Source organism: Apiospora hydei (assembly GCF_038363865.1).
Source record: "Apiospora hydei strain CBS 114990 chromosome Unknown utg000004l_segment0_segment0, whole genome shotgun sequence".
Classification (NCBI taxonomy): domain Eukaryota; kingdom Fungi; phylum Ascomycota; class Sordariomycetes; order Amphisphaeriales; family Apiosporaceae; genus Apiospora; species Apiospora hydei.
The window spans coordinates 6,869,820-6,883,397 of NW_027117363.1; the positions used below are offsets into that span (position 1 = coordinate 6,869,820).

The 13,578-nt window shown below is 54.9% G+C and overlaps 4 protein-coding genes across 4 annotated transcripts; 3 read left to right on the top strand and 1 right to left on the bottom strand.

Annotated features, from left to right (window-relative positions):
- Positions 1-560: 560 nt before the first annotated feature.
- On the top strand, positions 561-1,240 carry PG997_004685 (uncharacterized protein; the record flags this gene model as incomplete). The annotated part of the gene is made up of 2 exons (XM_066809000.1): positions 561-646; positions 853-1,240. 2 exons carry the CDS (start codon positions 561-563, stop codon positions 1,238-1,240), a joined length of 474 nt encoding a protein of 157 aa, XP_066672618.1.
- A 2,183-nt stretch (positions 1,241-3,423) lies between these two features.
- PG997_004686 (PEX4-E2 ubiquitin-conjugating enzyme-peroxin) lies at positions 3,424-4,166 on the top strand (the record flags this gene model as incomplete). The annotated part of the gene is made up of 2 exons (XM_066809001.1): positions 3,424-3,607; positions 3,829-4,166. 2 exons carry the CDS (start codon positions 3,424-3,426, stop codon positions 4,164-4,166), a joined length of 522 nt encoding a protein of 173 aa, XP_066672619.1.
- A 1,157-nt stretch (positions 4,167-5,323) lies between these two features.
- Positions 5,324-6,481, bottom strand: PG997_004687 (Anp1-domain-containing protein; the record flags this gene model as incomplete). Its single annotated transcript, XM_066809002.1, has 2 exons — positions 5,324-5,344; positions 5,414-6,481. 2 exons carry the CDS (start codon positions 6,479-6,481, stop codon positions 5,324-5,326), a joined length of 1,089 nt encoding a protein of 362 aa, XP_066672620.1.
- A 4,290-nt stretch (positions 6,482-10,771) lies between these two features.
- On the top strand, positions 10,772-11,803 carry PG997_004688 (uncharacterized protein; the record flags this gene model as incomplete). The annotated part of the gene is made up of 1 exon (XM_066809003.1): positions 10,772-11,803. One exon carries the CDS (start codon positions 10,772-10,774, stop codon positions 11,801-11,803), a length of 1,032 nt encoding a protein of 343 aa, XP_066672621.1.
- Between the last annotated feature and the right edge of the window lie 1,775 nt (positions 11,804-13,578).

Here is a 13,578-nt window from a genome sequence, read left to right on the forward strand (position 1 = left end):
AGTCTTGTTGATAAACCTGTGGCCAGGCCGTTGAAGCGAACGAGCTATCCAGGAGACACCAAGTTCCACCCACTCCTTGTCTCGCCTTGCAACTTGTCCGGCAACACATTGATTAGTATCACCACCACCAAAGGCACACCAAAGGCACACCCAAGGCACACCAGTCCAGTCCGGCCAGTCCGCCAGCAGCAACCGTCTATTTTTACCACGGAGAAAGAAGGCTTCGACTTCCACGACCTTGAACAAGCCTGCCTGCGGCAAAACCCCCCGCCAAGTCTTCATATCCGTCATGGACCAGAATGACATGTTGACATGGAGGGAACCCCCATGTCAGCCGACCACATGAACTACTTCAATGCGACTGACTTCGGTCCCCCACAGCGTCCTCTGGCGGCTACTACTCATTAGAGGAGGATCAATACGACTACAGCTTTCCAGCAAGCCAGAACATCGAGCAGTACAACATCCCGCATCAAGTATGTCCCCGCCGCTTTCTCTACCATAGTACAGCGCAGTTGCATCGAGATGTACACACATATATATATACGCTGTTCCTCGTCATGCTCGTTCTCGACGTCGCAAGCGTTCTGATGCTGCATCTCGAGCTCTCTGCCGTTTGTCGCTTTAACCGCCTGTTGATCGTTCTGTAAGCTGACCAAGGAATGATGCACTACTAGTTCGGCCACTCCGCTGCCAATCTATCACACCAAGTCAACCAGGCACTAGCACAACAGCAGCAGCAGCAGCTATCGCCAACAGCGACGCATGCTGGAACAGGCCAAGGACTCAGCGGGCATGCCTACTTCAGCGGCCAAGGGCCCACAGCCCCCATCTCGAATACGACCATTCCAGCCACGGAGACTCTCCCGTGGATCTGAACGACGACCATGAAGCAGTACTGAACGCTCTTCGCTCACAAGGGCGGATAGGAAGCGGTGATACGGGATCCTCCATCTCCGTACTAGAGGTCACCACCGCCGCGCGGGGTCAGAGGCATGAGCGGAACCGGGAAAAGAACCGCCTTGCGGCCAGCAAATGTAGAGAGAAATCAAAGAAATACGTCGACGAGCTAAGAGAGCGCGAGCGCGAGTTGGCCGCACAGCGGGCGTCGCTGTCGCAACACGCCGCCAGCTTGCGTGAGGAGGTACTCTGGCTCAAGAATGAAATCCTGCGCCATGGAGACTGCAACTGCGAGTTCATCCAGAACTACCTGGCGACAGCGGCCCGGCAGATCACATAATCACCATGTACCCTGCACTTGAGTTGTTGGCGTCGACGCTCCCTCCGACACGAGGGTTCCGTAGCTTCTCCTCGCCCGGCAGCTCGTTTGCACCAGCACCAGCACCAGCGTCGAACTGGAATGGGTTTACTTGTTCTTATGCCGCCTCGATCGTCTCGAATTTGCCCGTATGGAGCGGTCAAGAAATAGTACCGGTCTATTGGTTAGTATGCACTAATAACTGCCGCACTCTGCGGCAAGATGATGCCCAATGGTGGTATTGGAAATATGGTATTTGCCCCAATTCACTGGATCCAACACGAACTCCTCATAAACTGTGGTCGTCTTGGAAGCCGGAAGGAAGCATCTCTGGCCACTTGGACATCCCCTGGTTCGTACTGAAGGGTGATATGCGGGCAGGTGGCATGTGCGCCCGTGCATGAATAAGTTGGCGTGGTAATATGCGTTTGGATGCCATTGCGAGCAAAGGTTATCTTGGACCATATATGATATATGATCACGTGTATGGGTTTAACGGAGTACCTGGCGCCAGTCATCTTCAATGGGTTATGGAATTTGGGACCCGGGGTCCGGGGTCTGGGATTTGGGATTTGGGATTGGGAATTCATAGTATAGGACGAGGGTCTCGGGACAATCCAAGTCGCTTCAATATATGAGAGCCTCTAGGCTGAAGCATGGCCGCCGTCACCATTGATCAGTGACTCGAGGGTAGTCGTGCAGCGTTTCTCACTCTTCACACCCAGCAGACGGGAGCCGCCTCTGGATTAGTCGACTGGCGGTATGGTACGGGATCTGGTCTCTGGGGGTTGAGTGACGGGTGAAGCAATACATCCGTGCTGCTGGGGCGAGGGCATACGGTTGATATAAGCGCTCTAGAAGGATGGGGAGGAGGATTGCGGACGGGGGAATCGGGGCCTTGGTCCATACCCCATGCCCTAGCTCGGGGGTGGTGGATCATGAGCGGGATGTTGAACTTCAACGTATAGAGCAGACCAACCGAGCCCTCGTACTGGAGCGCAGTATGCGCCATTGGTCCGGCCCGCCAGGGTATGAAGGCCCCGGCCTTCTGTTTGGTTGCGGCAGGTCCATGGACATGACTCAAATCCCCATCACCCCTACTCTAATCCAACGTTCCGGCGGTGGGCGCGCAAGGTTTGGGACGCCTGCTGACCCTCCGCCGTTGCAGCCTGGGTGCGACCTATCAAAAAAACCAGGGACAGGACGAGCCGGGCCTTGTTTTTAGTCAAAACACACACGGGTAAAGTCTAGAGCAGTCTCTGCCATCTGGCCCTCAGATGGAGACGGGGATATACGCGGTAATGACGACATGGGCCACTCATAATGTCGTGTTACGGGACCCTTTTCAGCTCGATCTGAATCCGAACTTGGACGCAATTAGCCAACTGACGGAATCGCCTTGTCATGAAGACGTTGTGCTTATGATGATACATACAGCCAACGACGGGGGCTGAACCGCTGCGCCGGCACCCCGGCTGGGTGTGCCGCTGTCTGAAATAGGAAGGAGACGTACGTGGGGTGGGAAGAAATGGTGAGGCCCTCGGAGCTGGACTGTTGGTGTTGGATAACTTGGATTACCGGTGAATGGGTCTTGCGTAAAAGAACCCTGGCTTACTCGCAAGAAGCAATAAGCAAAACGCGGTAAGATGCCCAATAAATGGTCACCAGCGAGGCCCTCCAGAAGCACCATGTCGTCATGCCTCCCCCTTGCTGGCCACGACCGTCCCGGAAACTGCCGAACAGCATAGCGTCTCGCTTCCCGTTGAAGTCACTGAGGTATACTCTGCCAAGATCGTGGGAGAAGCAGCCCCACGGTCTCTGCCTGTTTGCCCTTTCCCAGCGGCATGTAGTAGGCAGTGTAGTTCAGGTGATCTTCAGATTATCTCGATAATCGGAGCCCGGTCCACAATTGCCGGACAAACTGGGTCTAGTGTCGCTACGGAGGAAACGAGGCCGCTATCGATAGCCAACGATCGGAGCAGTGGCAAGATGCGGTTATGTAATGAATGCCATTGCATACCCAATGTCGGTATACCTACCTACCTGCCTACATGTACGTACGGACGGAACGAGCCATTGATCATCCATTGATCACCACATGCATCGCCCGCCAAAGTAGGAAACTCGTCGGCCACATCCCAAACATGTCCCAGAGAAACACCAAAATGCCATCGTCCTTGGGCTCATCCTCGCGCAGCGCCACCAAGCGCCTGCTCCGCGAACTCACCAACTGGGAGAAGGAAGCCCCCGCCGAGACGGGCATCGAGCGACTCGGCCCCGTCAGCGAAGACGAGCTGCTGAAATGGGAGGCCGTCATCAATGGCCGGGGCATCGGTAATGGATATGATGGTTGGTAGACCCCCATCCCATGCACAAGTTCAATTGCTGCTGCACTCTGCCCAAAAGGCAAGACAATGACGTCCGATTCAATCGCCTGCGATGCAACCTGTACCTGAACTAGACCCTCGACGCAGCAACAACGCACACACCCCCTCTTCCTCCGCCCTCTCCTCACCTCCTTCCCTTCTCATCGTAGCCAGCCAGCTAACACCAACCCCCGGCAACTCCAGAAGGCCGCTGGCTCCTCCGCATCACCATCCCCTCGACCTACCCGCTCGAGCCGCCGCAGATCTCGTTCGCGACGCCCGTCGTGCACGCCAACATCGGCCTGCAGACGGGCGAGATCTGCCTCGACCTGCTCAAGAAGGGCGGCGCCTGGACCCCGGCCTACAGCGTGCTCGAGTGCGTGCGCGCCGTGCGCATGCTGCTCAGCTGCCCCGAGACCGACTCCCCGCTCAACGTCGACGTCGCCGCCCTGCTGCGCGCCGGCGACCACGTCGGCGCCCGCCGCCTCGTCGAGTTCTGGGTCCGCGACGCCGACCTCGGCGGCAAATACACTGGCCGGTAGTAGGGGCTAGCGCCAGCTGCCTTTCCACACCGCCCTTCGCCACCGAGATGGTCCCTTAATCGGGGATGAAGTCATTTAGAAGGAAAATGTGAGGGAACCCCCCATAGAAAGAGACGGACATCAACTTGATACCGCATAAGGCTGGACAGAGAAGCCCAGATGATCTGGTCAACCCAGATTCATACATACATATGGCTGGAGATGAGCGGGGTCAATACAGAATAATGGGAACAGGTGGAAGGACCATTCAATGACCAACCGACTACGCCCGGTTGCTAGAAACCACCACAACCCAAGGGGGAAAAAGAAAGAAAAAAAGGTCATGATATAATGGTAATGCGGAAAGTACCCTCGAAAAGAGGGCAATGGGAAAGGGGCGGGAAACGGCATGGACTGGGGGAACCACGGGGTGCTACATCTTAATGAAGGTATGCCATGTGTCCGGTTGCAAAGCGTCTTGATGTGGGAGAGCCTGCTCAGACGTCGAACCGGCACTGTCACGGCTTATTGGGGCTCATATGGAGATATCGGTGATTACAGCTGTGTGTTCTGTATAGGGTTACATGAATAATGATATTTCATTGGTCAGGGAGTGGACTCTTTCCTCCTCAAGACATTCTTCTACAAAAGGCTGCCAGCGCAAATCACCAGAGTTACGACGATGGTCGTACACCGGATATCGTGAGAATGAGATTTTTCCATAAAACAACAACAAGGAAACGGGTCGTCTGAACACATTTGATTCGTTCTAAATCGAAACAACTCCCAGCCATGCTGCCTGTCCCCAAAATGCAGATAACGTCAAGCCCCGTGTTGTGCATGAGCTCTTTGCAGCCATCGAGGAACCAAGAACCGCCTCCCTCCGCGGGTCTTGCGGTTTAATAGTCCATCCTGCAGAGCTCGCGGCCACTGGCAATCATGCCCAAAAAAGAATGCAAGAGTAGTGATATACAGTAGTAGAGCCTCTCCGCCTTGGGGCTTCTGTGCTCGCATCTGGGACGCTTCACCTTCAACTGTTGGGTGACCGTTTTCCCTTCAATGGCAATGTCCGTATTGCTAGAATGGAACGACACTAAAAGAACACGTGTCATTCCAATTAGTTGGGAGAAAGAAGTATGAGATAATGCATCATATTACAAGGTACCAAGTCGTCTCGTCTACTCGTTATAGTGATAGACCTAAGCGCAAGATATTAGTAGTATGTTCGTAGATGTGGCCAATCAAAGGGTGTCGAGCTTGGCGCATACCTTGTAATTCGGGAGTCCGGTCGCTTGCCAGCCCAACCGCTTGGCCATCTTGGCGAAACCCTCCGTCTCGATGAGGTGGTAAAAGGGGAAGGGCGGGAACATGGCACCGTCTCGGTGGACATCGGCCCTCACCAGTAACGCGGTTCCGCCCACGCCATCCAGCGGGACCTCGGCCCGCACGTCGTCCTTTTCGTCGAGCTCCATGTAGGCCATGAGGGTGCGGTAGGTCGGGAGGGCCTCGTAGCCCTCGAGCAGCAGGTCCTCGGGGCCCATCTTGGCGGCGAGCTCCTGGGCCGTCTCGCTGTCTTGCCAGCTGTTGAAATCGTAGGCGCGCTCGGCCATCTTGCCGCTGTCGTCCTTGTAGCGCTGGTAGCAGTTGGGCACGATGATGGGCTTGTCGTGCGAGGCGAGGTCCTGGATGAGCGTGGGCGGGGTCTCGACGATGTCGCCGTCGAGCCAGAGCACCCAGGACGTGTCCGGGCCGAGGGTGGTGAAGAGGAGGGAGTTGCGCGCCTTGGACATGGCGGCGCGGCGCACCTTCTGGTTCTCCATCTTGTGCCGCTCCGACTCATCCTGCGAGGCCAAGGGCGGGTCGAAGTCCTGGCGCTCGATGATGACCCTCCGGAACTTGTTAGTGGCGCTCTTCTGCGTCTTTGCTATTTGCGCCTGCAGGGCGGTGGTGGCGGCGTTGCCCTCCTTGTTCTTGGGGATGATGAAGCCGAGGGTGATGAGTTCGTGAGGGTAGCTGAGCTTCAGGAGGTTGTCCCAGTAGTCTTGGTAGAAGCGGGCCATCGGAGTCAGGATGAGGACGGCCTCGTGGTTTGCGATGGGGTCCTTGGTGATGGTGACATGGTTGAGGTTAAAGCGCTGGACGTCGCGACGGATGTGGGCGAGGTTGGACTTGGGGACGGGCTTGGAGTTGGCGTTGCGGCTCTTGGAGGTGGTCGGTCGCGTGGCGGAACCGGAGTTGGAGAGGAAGTAGATGATGAAGGTACAGAGGACGATCCCGATGATGACGGTCACAGGGTTCGTCCTCCGTAGACGAACTGGCCCCATGGGGCGCGCCATGGGTTCGTCAAGGTTGTCTCGGTCGGTAGCTATCTATGTTTCCAGTGACATAGGTAGCGGCGGCGGTGGTGGTCGGGAAGGGTAGTTCACGATAACGTGTCGGCCATCAATGGGAAACAGATATCGGTGCCCCGGGAGAAAAAATAGGTACAATCGCTGATTGATTGGGAATTTAGCCGTCAAATTGAAATGAAATAGGGGCTGCCGAGCCGACCAGTGCAGGGGATACCAGGGCGGCCGTTGAATCCCGTTTGTTTGTTTCGATCAATCGCAGCAATAAAACCAGTTCAGTGAGGAAGATGCGAATTGATCAACGTTTACTTCAAAGGCCACCGTGAGACGGGGGTGGGCGAAAACACATGCGTTTCGAGCAAATCCGTCCATCAATCGACCAAATGCCACTGTGCGCGCTCTCAAGGCTCTCAAGGCTCCAAGGCTCGAGGCTGCGGGAGGGCTGTTTGCGCTTGTCTGTCATCTTTTTTTTACTGGAACTCCGACGTGGTGCTAGTCAAGTGCCCATCGACCCACATCCAACTGGGCAGCTTCTGCTTCAGGTCTTCTTTTTCCTTAAGTACATAAAGTAAGTACGAACCGCAGCCTCGCCATCAGCTGCAGCCCCGGCTTTTCAGGTATGTCAAGCAGAAGTCTATCAATCGATTGACATTTCTTCGCCTTAGTAATTTCACCTTCCTCCATATAAGAGCAGGTACCTCATACCTGTCGCATGGTTTACTGGTGCATGCTACAGCTTTGATAATTGCTCATCCAGACTCAATCGATATAGGTCTGCCGGTCCAAACTGTCCTTGACCGATGCCATGTGTCTACTTGAGGTCCAGTATGCAGTATCTTACCCATCACACGATACCTTATACACAGGCTGATTTCCAATGGGCTTTTCTTCTCCTTTCTTCTTTTTTCTCTCCATGTGTCAAAAGTACATCATCGTTCTGGTACGAGTATAACCCCGCGGACATCCCCTTACGAGCGTCGCAAGTAGGCGTCCAGCTTCTTCAAGATACTGCAGGCTTACACCTTCGGTAATACGAGTCTTCTTTTCTAGGAGTCTTTCGTCCCGGCCTTGCGGCCAATACTCGGGAGGAAATTCGTCATGTTTCTAGAAAACGGAGGCGATGCGCTCACGTCACTTGGTTATTCTGTAATGCAAACGAAAGGGTTCAGTGCTACCTGACTCGGGGACAAGCCGCCCACCCCCAGCCGAAAGTTCTTGCATGTTCTCCTCGCCTTGAGGAAGCTTTCCCCCTTGAGTAGACCAGTTCGTCCGCACCTTGACCTACAGAAGGCCGCAATGCGCGCGTATATATCCACCCGGAGCTCCCTATACTGCGAGTCAACGTCGACTAGCCCATGGGCAATGCGGTGAGGTGTTTACTGCCATGTAGCGATGAGGTGGGTAATATTGAATGAAGCCTGGCCCCCGGCCTCTCCCACGTCTCGCCCCTTATGCGCATAGGGACTCATTTGCCCAGGGCTCCAAAAGACATGCATGGCCGAATAGAGAGGTGGATACGGAATCCCGTCAGCCACCTATGCAAAGGGCTTACTGCGGCTGGGTTATTATCCCATATCGTCTTGTCACCAATGGTATGTTGTGCTAAGAAGTCGGAAGGCAACGTGGGGGGCAAGGATTGACCTGGGTGTTTGGGTAGTATTGGGCTAAAGGGTAACACGGCCAACGGCAGACGCGTGGAGTTGAGACCATTAAGTAGGCAGGCTGGCAGGTTGGCAGGTAGGTAGTAGGGAAAGGGATGGGGATGGGCGTGCCTTTGCCCGGATGCCTGTTTCAAATCTAGGTAGAACACATTTACATCTGGGTGGAACACTTCCTATACCTGGTATGTATATGTAGAAGGCATGAACCTAACCCAGTCCTCCTGCTGCTCGGTTCCTATACCTACCTACCTACTTACTTGCTTACTTACAGAAGCAGGTAAAACGGCCTGGATGACGTGCATCCCATTGGGGAGAAGCGCTGGACTTGATAGGCAGAGCGAAGGAGCAGTACCTACATCGACCTGGATGTACGGGGTCTTGTCATGCAGATCCCACATACAAGTCGCATCAATGATGGATCCGGGCAGGGGTGAGGGGTGCTGTGGGATGTTTCTCTCCCAAGAAAAAAAACGGCCGGCGACCAGTTGCCCAAGGCGTGTGAAGAATGATCTTGGTGTTGCATCTCGAGGTCCGAGGGCCTCCCTTGGCGACAACTCGAGCAAACTCATTTTCATCGAGTACATATCGACCTTACCTGCTTTGCTCGTAAGGCATGTATGTAAATGGCATGTCGTCGTGGCTGGTGCATGAGACGGCACGGCAGGGGGGTTGATTGCATTCCACGTCTCAACCCATTCAATTCCTCTTGGAATTCGACCATCCCGAGCGATGATCGTACCGGCAAGCCGACGACTCGTGCTTCAGCAGCCGGCCCAATTACAAGCACCTACGTACTGGCTTGACTTGGTAAAGTTGGGGGATCTAAATAAGGATGTGCATGTGGCATGCACGATGCCGTCGTGCTAGGCGAGGACCTGAGGACCTGACTCCTTCAGCTGTCGACTATGGGCTTCTAGCCGAGTTCTAGCATTGGTTCGGACGAGTCAACTCTTCGTCCTGTTCTTCTTCTTCAGTTCTTCTCTCGGTTCGACTAGACCAGACTACTCGGGTCCAATCCGACATGTTGTTGTCTTTTGCCCCTGCATGGAGTTAATGCCAAAACCGGCCGGCATGCAGTGGTTGTCTAGGTTGTCTGTAGCCGTAGATTCAGGGTCTCAGCCAACAAAGAGTCCCGAACGGGCCCCAGAGACAGCGATTAGGGGCGGGGTAATTATCTTGCAAGACCACTTATTTCAATGTTATTGTCCATCCCCTCCCCTAGGGTATACTACTCCGTCCCCGGTCAAGCCCATCATGCTAGAGCGTCTGGCGCGCCTGATAGGACACGGATGGCTGGTTTCTGGCCGGATGGGGAATGCCTAAAGGGCGCGCGCGGTGGATGCGGGCTGGGATTGGGATTTGGATTGGGATTGGGATTGGTGGTTGACCGATTGTCGAGACAGCTCGAATCCCTCGACCCTGATCCATCCCCGATGAGAAAATCAATCATGCAAGTATTCTGCCTGTGCCTGTGCCTGTGCCTGCTTGTCGTGTCGGGAGGAGAAAGAGGTACCTACTACTACTACTACTACTAATACTCTCTGATGTGACCGTCCATAAATGGTAGAAAACGTCTCATCCCTACCTTACCTTCGTGCGATCTTCTGCTTCTGCTTCGATTTCTTCGTCTGCCATCTTGGGCTTGTCTTGTCTTAGCTGATATTTAGATAACCTTCAGGTGGCTGACGCCGGAAGCTTGTCCAAGTTTGCTCCTGTCCAAGTTCCAGCGCCTACTTAGACAGCAGTGCCTAGAAACACCAGCAACACCGGCACCAGCACCAGCACTGCGGCACGTTTTTAAGATTCCATCCGGCCTAAAGTAATTCGGGTTGATTTGTGATTCGGATACCCCTTACGTATCGGACTCATTTCCCACGACATTACAGCGAAACCCTCCCAAGGCTTCATCTAACCTGAAGCCTCTTATTTTTAGTTGTTTGTTTCCCCCAGAAACACTCGAGGAGAAGGAGCAGCAGTAGAAAAGACACCGCAGGGGCACAGGGCGCAGAAAAGAAGCAGGAGTAGAACCTTGAGGAACGGAAGCAACTCGTCCATTTCGCTCGGCAAAACCACCCTCGCGGCCACGCGGAACCTGCTGCTACACCACACCTGCACATCTACACCACATCTACACACGCACACCACCTGCCCAAGGGCGGCGCACTTAACATCAGCTCAATCCCGCGCCCTTTTCAGAAGCCAGTCCGGGCCCCTCCCATTCACCTCGATCTGATCCTGATCCTGATCCCGATCCAACCCAGCCGTCATAACATACAATCGCCATTGAGGGACTGCGATCCAACTCTCATCGGGAACCGACTGTGCATTCCTCCCTCTCTCTGTGTGGTGGCCACCACCCGCACTCCCCGCCATTTCCATATTTCCTTGCGGTCGACACGCCCACACCACACCACGCCACGCCAATACCCCCGGTTGAAGTCGAAGTTGAAGTCGACTGTCATTCTTGGGCCCAGCTTTCCCGTTTGGCTCGGTCTGTGTGAAGTGAAAAAGAGTTAATCACATGCATACTGCACGGCAATTTGGGTTCTCGCCAACACGATAGTCTGGCCATTACATCGGATAACACCCAGCACCAATCGCAGCCCCGTCAGTCAACATGGAGCCTGTGCCGGAGACGGAGAGTTTGGAGGAGTTTCGCCCCTCTCCTCTGCCTTCGCTGCGACTACATCATCCCGCCGCCATCTCGACCAAGACTTACGAATTCGATTCCAACCCCAACAGCACTCGAAAGCCACTTGCGCTCCGCCGTTCAAACGAGCCGCCATCACCTAGCTCGCCATCATGGGCCACGCCGGTTACTTTGGCCTTGCCCTATCGACCCCGAACCACCTCGCCGCTGTCCGGCACCCACCAGAGATCCAAGTCCACAAGCTTAGCACCTCCATCCATGTCGCGTACTAGGTCTATGCCTGGCCTGGATGGCCATGGCCGCGTTCTGTCACTGCCCATGCTTCGCTCGGACAGCACGTCAAGCTCGCCCAACCGCGTTCGACCCCCGCGCAGGAAGCCGGCCGACGAGATGTTCCCGCCCACCTCGCCCATCCGGACATCGGTTCTCGACTCCAAGGACCCCCCGCCTGCCAGCGGGCACAGGAGAACGCCGTCGCCATTGAACCATCCTATTCTGCCGGGCACAAGTTCATCCGTCACCAGCTCATACGTCTCCCTGCCGTCTACGCCATCGTCCGTCGCAACCTCCCCGTCTTATCGATATGATTTGAACACTGGCTACAGCTTCCCCACCTACTCATCCTCTGTCCCGTCAACGCCCACCTCCCTTCGATCACGGAGTCCGAGTATTTCTAGCTTGGAGACCATTCCGGATTCACCGGACGCTGAGGAGGCGGCCTTGGAGGACGAGAAGAACACCATCACCAAGCCGAGGTCGGGTAGCGAAGGCTCTGACGGCGAAGATTCGGCCTTGGATGGCCGTGGTCGTTCCAGCCTCGATGTTCCCTCGCGCGGCAGGACCTTGGGCCTAAACACGAGAGACAAGCGGAAGCGATGGGTGTGTGCGGTGCCGAGAGGCGCGGCGACATCGACCTGGAGACCATATGGGAGGACTAGGCGTGGCAAAGCGGAAAGTGACTGTTTTTCCTCCCGAAAGAGCATGGATGCGCGGCAGTAGAGGCCCCAAACGAACTCATGATAGCATGCATTAAGGAAGGTCATCGTGTTTTGTAAGCGTAATTTGCATTTGGTTTGGACCCAGGGTCTACGGAGGAGGCGTTTTTTTGTCACAAGCTGTTCGATACCCTGTTGTTGCATCTGCATTTTCACCTCCCAGCAAACCCCCTTTCGGGTGCAGATAGATACAAGGACACTGTATGATAATCAATCTATTGAACATGTGCCCTCGCAGCGCATATCACTTTGTTGCTTTTTGACCCTCTGTCACGTGAAATCTACCGAGTACAGGAAGGAAAGCCGGCCGACTAGCAGCGATGGATGCCTTCGGAGCTGGCATTCCTTATCCTGGCCTGGGGGCAGCTCGACAGAACGAAGGATCGACCTGCTGTACCAAGGGGGTATGCTATACTATGAATTAAGGGGTTTGCCGGGGCTGCCCCCGGGCAACTAACTGACTGAATGCACTGCCAACCATGGGGGAAATCTGCCCTGTCCCCCCCCTTCCCCATTCCCACCGCTGAAAGCCAGTCCGTGGTTTTCCCACCCCCCACTTTGGCGAATACTGGTGGCGGCGGGCGGCTTATTCACTGCCGCCAAGACCCTCGCTCGGCGGCGGTGTCGGCGCTGCCGGGCCTTGCATCCGGTTCCTCCGTGGCTTCTTTCTTCTTTCGCTGGTGGTGGGCCAACCCGGGTGTTGGCCACTATCTAGGTCGAAAGACGGCGGGCGGTCGGTCGAGAGAAGCCCGACCGACCTGGGGAAAACTAAATGGGGGTGGCGTGGCGATGTGGTGTGTGCGTTTTGGGTGTGTGGGCTAGTTGCCGAACTACCAACTACCAGCAAGCCACTTACTTACACATTGCTGGAAGAGGCGGAAGATCGGCCAGTCGAGTCGCTTCACACCTATGGAAAAGATCGATAAGTCAGATACTTCTGGCAGGAGCGCCACGAAGAAGAAGAAGAAATCAAAGCGCCTGGCGGCGCAGTAAGCAAATAGACCGGGCTCCTTTTGTTGTCGAGGGAACTTGTGATACCCAACTACCTGTGTTACCTATGCCACCGAGGTAAAACTAATCGATAGTTTGGTAGATAAATATAACATACTACCAAGTGGTAGGTATTCCAGGCTGCCCCTTGTACTCACTCTCTCCTTTCTTTATGTCTTTCTCGTGACAAATCTTGTCCCCTCGGTCCTTCTCCGGGCGCCCAATGAGTGAGTGAGCGAGTGAGTGACCAGAATCGAAAACCGTGCGTCGCCGCCTTCCCGCCCAGCAACCACACACACACATACACTCGAGTTGGATCCCATCCCTAACCGTCCATACGTGTCGACACGGGCTTAAAAGGCACCAAACATCCATTCTCTCTTTCACACCGGTGGGCTACCGTCTTAGATAGCCCATGGCTATTTCAACCCTACCACGCACGTCGTAACCGTAGAATCCGAACATTGTTTGTCTAGTGATCCTGAGTAAAAGATACGTATCGATCCCTTTACCACTACTTATATACGCAAGTCTACCGAATGAGAGTGAACCGAGTGTGGTTATTGTACGAGGGCGGACCGCCTTGAGAGTATGCGGAGTGGTTCGCTGTGACTTCTTTCTACTGCCTGATGGCTTCACAACGAGAGGAGACAGACGTCTAAAGGAGCTTGGAAGTATGTGTATCGTATGTTCATTACTATATGTCTACATGCAGGAGGGATCCCGTGTCAAACCGAACGTGGCTGGCGTTGCCAACACCCTATCAACTGAACGCTCAGATGAGACGTG